General features: G+C 31.4%; 1 protein-coding gene across 1 annotated transcript; it reads left to right on the plus strand.

Moving 5' to 3' along the window:
• Positions 1-474: 474 nt before the first annotated feature.
• On the plus strand, positions 475-2,744 carry LOC108913058 (dual specificity protein kinase Ttk). The gene has a single exon (XM_018718524.1). The coding sequence runs from the start codon at positions 522-524 to the stop codon at positions 2,286-2,288; it is 1,767 nt and encodes a 588-aa protein (XP_018574040.1). The 5' UTR covers positions 475-521; the 3' UTR covers positions 2,289-2,744.
• Positions 2,745-4,878: the final 2,134 nt, after the last annotated feature.

A 4,878-nucleotide genomic window follows, 5' to 3' on the forward strand; every position in this document is an offset into this window, starting at 1 on the left:
CTCCCCTCCCGCGCTAGCCTAAGGGCCACCTTAGCAAAGCGCATCCCAGGCTGCATAGCCGCACTACCCTACCCAACCATACCACACATAAACATGACACTACCCCCGGGGTTTACACAGACGAGCCGGCGAAGCAAGAAGAGCGCCAGAAGAAAGGGCCCTAGCCGGCGGGGCCCAGCCAATACAAAAGGAGGTCCCACAAAGCTCCTACACCGGCCTCATTTGCGGTCGGGGTAGACGACGGATGGGGCCCACCTACGAAGGCTGTCCAGGCCTACACGAGATGAAGCAGGATAAAGAGGGATAATCCCCCTCGATCCCAAATCATTGAGGCCAATTTCTAGCTATGGAATAATGGCAATCTATGTTTTGCGATCAATGGTTTATAAACTGTAATCTGTGGATAATGTAGAAACTTTTTTTTGTTATTACCGACAAGACCGTTGACCACTGACAGACGAGTGACGTTTGCAATTTGAATTTGTTATTAGACGATACATTGTTACATAGTTGTAAATAAAATGAGTTCTACAACAGCAGATTTTTCAGAAATGAGAAAGTCTACAGTTATTGATGAGATATATAACAGAGGTGCGCATACTAGTGTTAAGAAAAAACCTCAAAAATTAATGATTTTAAAACCACTGAACCTTATTAGTATTAAAAAGGAAATTGAAGAAGAGTTAGAACACTATGAACAAGAAATCCTTTCCACTAAAGTTAGTGGTAAAGAAGAGAATCAGGAAGTGCTTACAACAATACAGGAAGAGGATACTGAATTTCAAAAATCTACTTTGATGAAGGATGTTACCAATTACCCAGATTCTCAGTCTTTAAAAATTTTATCCGAGAATAATGATAAATGCTTAATTGAAAAGCCGAAGAATACTTTATGTCTTAATTCAAAGGCCAGTTACATGTCACAAGTAAAAGAAAACATAAATCTTCAAGAGCAGCGAAACGATAGCTTTGACCTGGATTTCTCTGCGTTATCCTTATTAACTCCAGTGAAGCAAAATGATAATAATATAAGCCATACCATGAATGTTATAAAACCAGAACAACCAAGAGAACATTTTCAACATTTCATTACACCAAAGATTAATACTACCCTGTCCAAACATCAGTATAGTTTATCAAAGAAATCATTTTTGAAAACTCCTATTAACATTTTCAACAGTAATTCTGCAAGAAGACTTATTGGTACACCATGTAAACCTGAAAAAATATCTCCAACAGGTCTTGAAAATCAACATGATCTTAAAAGTGAAGATAAGAGAAACAACAGCACTATTTCAAATTACAAAATAGTTACACCATCACATAAAGACACCATGAAAGTCAGTCAAACTGTACTTAATAGTAATAATGAAGATGCTCCATGTTCTAATCCAATGAATTCTTTGAGAGATGAGACATTTAAAAGAATACGAGTAAATGACATAGAGTATATTATATTTAACCTTTTAGGTAAAGGAGGAAGTTCTGAAGTATATCAGTGTTACAATGTGGAAAGGAAGTCACATGTAGCTATAAAATGTGTTGCTTTGGACAATTCTGCTTCAGCGAATGATTTTATAAATGAAGTTAAATTGTTACAACGATTACAAAACTGCAATAAAATAATAAAGATGTACGATTACGAAATATTGGAAACTCAGAAAAAAATGTTAGTGGTATTAGAAAAAGGTGGTAAAGATTTATCTACAATTTTAAAACAGTTAGCTGGGCAAAAGTCACATATACCAATGTATATGCTCTTATTTTATTGGATGGAAATGTTGTACGCAGTTAGACAGATACATTCAAATGGCATTATACATTCAGATTTAAAACCTGCAAATTTTTTGAAAGTAGACGAAGGCCTGAAGTTAATAGATTTTGGTATTGCTTCCTCGGTACAGACTGATATGACCAGCGTTATCAAAACAAAACAGGAAGGTTCTTGCAATTATTTAAGCCCTGAAGCCTTAAATAGTGATAATACAAATTTTGGAAGTACAAACACTGAAAAATATAAAATACATTACAAGTCAGATGTGTGGTCTCTAGGCTGCATCTTGTATCAGTTTGTGTACAGGCGGACACCTTTTCAGCATATCACACAACTGTGGCCAAAACTTGCTGCAATAATGAATCCAGAACATGAAATTAATTATCCTCACGTGGACTGGGTTTCCCCAAAAATTATTGGTACTATTAAAAAATGTTTGCAATATAATGTAAAATCAAGGCCTTCAGTTGATGAATTAATTGTAGAGTATGAATCCATTTTGTATAGTATCTAGAACTGTTTAATATTTGTTATTAAAAGACTGATTTTAGCAGTATAAGTATTTTGTTTTTATTGAAAAGTGTAAAATTGTGGGATTGGACGTGTGAGTCATAGTTATAGTTATACATACAACATGTCAGCTGGTAATAGTTAAAGTGGTCATATTTTAATAATGAAGCTCATACCATTTTGTTGGTGCCACATATTGACTTTTTGAACAAAGCAAGAGAAAATTTAACTATAAGTGGCCGAGCGTGAGATCTCGAAAAATATTATTTGGTGGGCAGTTTTGGTGATGCATGTGTTGGGATTTCAGCAACTGTAAGAAATAGAAAAATTGTTAAATAAGTAAAGTTTTGGGTCATTCTGCCACTAACTTAATTATGCTCGCAGACTGTCTTGGTTTTTTCTTAATTTTTGTTTTTGTGTTGTATGGACATTACCTCTAAGAAATAAATATTTAATTATATCTTGTTTGGTTTTATCCAGTGTAAATAAAATATTTGTTTTTAACATTTTTATAAAATCAAAATATCAAATTTAAATAATAATTGTACACCTATATTTATATATCTTATATAGATATTTATAAAATTTTTACTTTTTTTTACTTTTTTTACTCTATTGTTTTACTGGTGTGATATACTATTTTTTGTCATAAAAAAGAATTACCTAAAGTACAATTAAAAATTTATTTATTTTTTAATACCTACTACCTGTATAGCTGTTAAAATAAAAGTATTGTTTGCAATATACCTATAGTAATTACATTTTATCTATTTTTTGTTAGTTGACTGAATTATTTAATATTTTCATAATATTTAAAATTAATTTGTATTTTTATTATTTTAAAACCTTTGTACCTATGCATGCAATAGTAAAATCTTTAATGAAATTACTTTAATCTTTTTAAAGCTAGTAATTCAACCTAGATAACTTTCATGTAAGGTAAAATAGTAAAAAGTCTTAAACGTTGATGGAACCGACTTGTAAGTGCAGTTTTTTATTTTGGAAGAAAGAATAAAGTGCGGCAAGTATCCTTTGAATATGTTTATTATTTTAGGAATTGTATTTGTAGGCATATTATTTATATTTTATTTATATGTGTTTGTATACAAGTATATACAGTTGACCATTCAAAGTAGATGTAATAAATATTGTATTTTAAAAATTTGTCTACATTCTTGAAATTTTAATGCTTTTTGAACACAAAAATTTAGTCATTTTTTAAAATAAAATATGGTGTCAAAACAGTGCATATTCTCATAGTATTTCAACACATATTGGTACATCCCACCCAGTTCCTGGTATTTTACTGGACTATTTCAGTTAAAATAGTCGAGTATTCACTAGTACTAAATTTTATAAATCTCAAATTTTTTTTTCACACACCTGTGTCTAAAAATTGTGGTGTTAAAACTTTCTCAACTTTATTTAATGTAACTGATATGAGCAGGCATACAGTACCTATGTCCACGGTTAAAATGGAAAAGAGGGAAAATATTTTTATTTTTCATTTTACGAGAAAAAGGCATTCTTGATTAAAATTTTAAGTCTTTAAAATGTGGTTGGCACGGAGAACTTTCATCTTGCATGTACAGAGTGATCAGAAAATCGGTAAATATAAAAATCGTTCTAGAATAAACTGCCTTTGTTTTTAACAATACAGAAAAATGTTATTAATGAAAGTTCCTTAGAATTAAAATTTATATTATAATTTCAATTTGTGTATCAATCGGTCTACTTTGATTGAAACGGACAGTAAAACATTTTTATTGTTCATTTTACGAGAAAAAGGCATTCTTGATTAAAATATTTGCTTGTCTTTAAAATGCGGTTGGCATGGAGAATAAAAAAGTTTGACAATGACCGTCATATGAAAAGTGATGGGGCTTTTGAGTAGTGACAGTTATTCTCAATATGCTTACGTTGCAGCAAAAAATTAATTTAATACAATGTTTTGCCAAAATTACTAAATAAAGTTTTTCAAGCCAATTATATGTGAATGATGAGCAAAAGGCAGTTTATTCTTGAACGATCTTTATATTTACCAAGTTCCTGATCACCTTGTACATGCAAGATGAAAGTTCTCCGGAACAACTGCAATGGGCCTATGGTTATCTATAATGATCAAATGAGTAAAAAGCCTTCATTTTAAGAAAGTTCCTTACTCTCATTTTATAGTATGTATTATACAAGGACCTAATTGCTTCAGGTAACATATTAAAGAAGCGCATGCAATAGTAATTAGAACTGATTCTAGTTCTATTTAGTCTAAGAGGAACAGGGTTTATATTGTACCTGTTTCTAGTAGGATAATTATGGTCCATACAATGCTGACGAAATATATGGATATTTTCCTTAATGTATAAGAGACATTCCAAGATGTAGTCACTTGGTAGCGTAAGTATGTTATATTTTTTAAATTGTTGCTTACAGTCTGCTCTATAGGGTAATCCTGCAATAATGCGAATACATTTGTGTTGTAATTTAAAATTTTATCACCATGGCAAGAACGACCCTACATAGCACAGATGTAAGTGAAAAAAACCATAATAGGCTGACAGCAATGTTTTTATCGAAACAGAATTAACAAGGCTTCT

Source organism: Anoplophora glabripennis, unplaced genomic scaffold, assembly GCF_000390285.2.
Source record: "Anoplophora glabripennis isolate ALB-LARVAE unplaced genomic scaffold, Agla_2.0 scaffold574, whole genome shotgun sequence".
Classification (NCBI taxonomy): Eukaryota; Metazoa; Arthropoda; class Insecta; order Coleoptera; family Cerambycidae; genus Anoplophora; species Anoplophora glabripennis.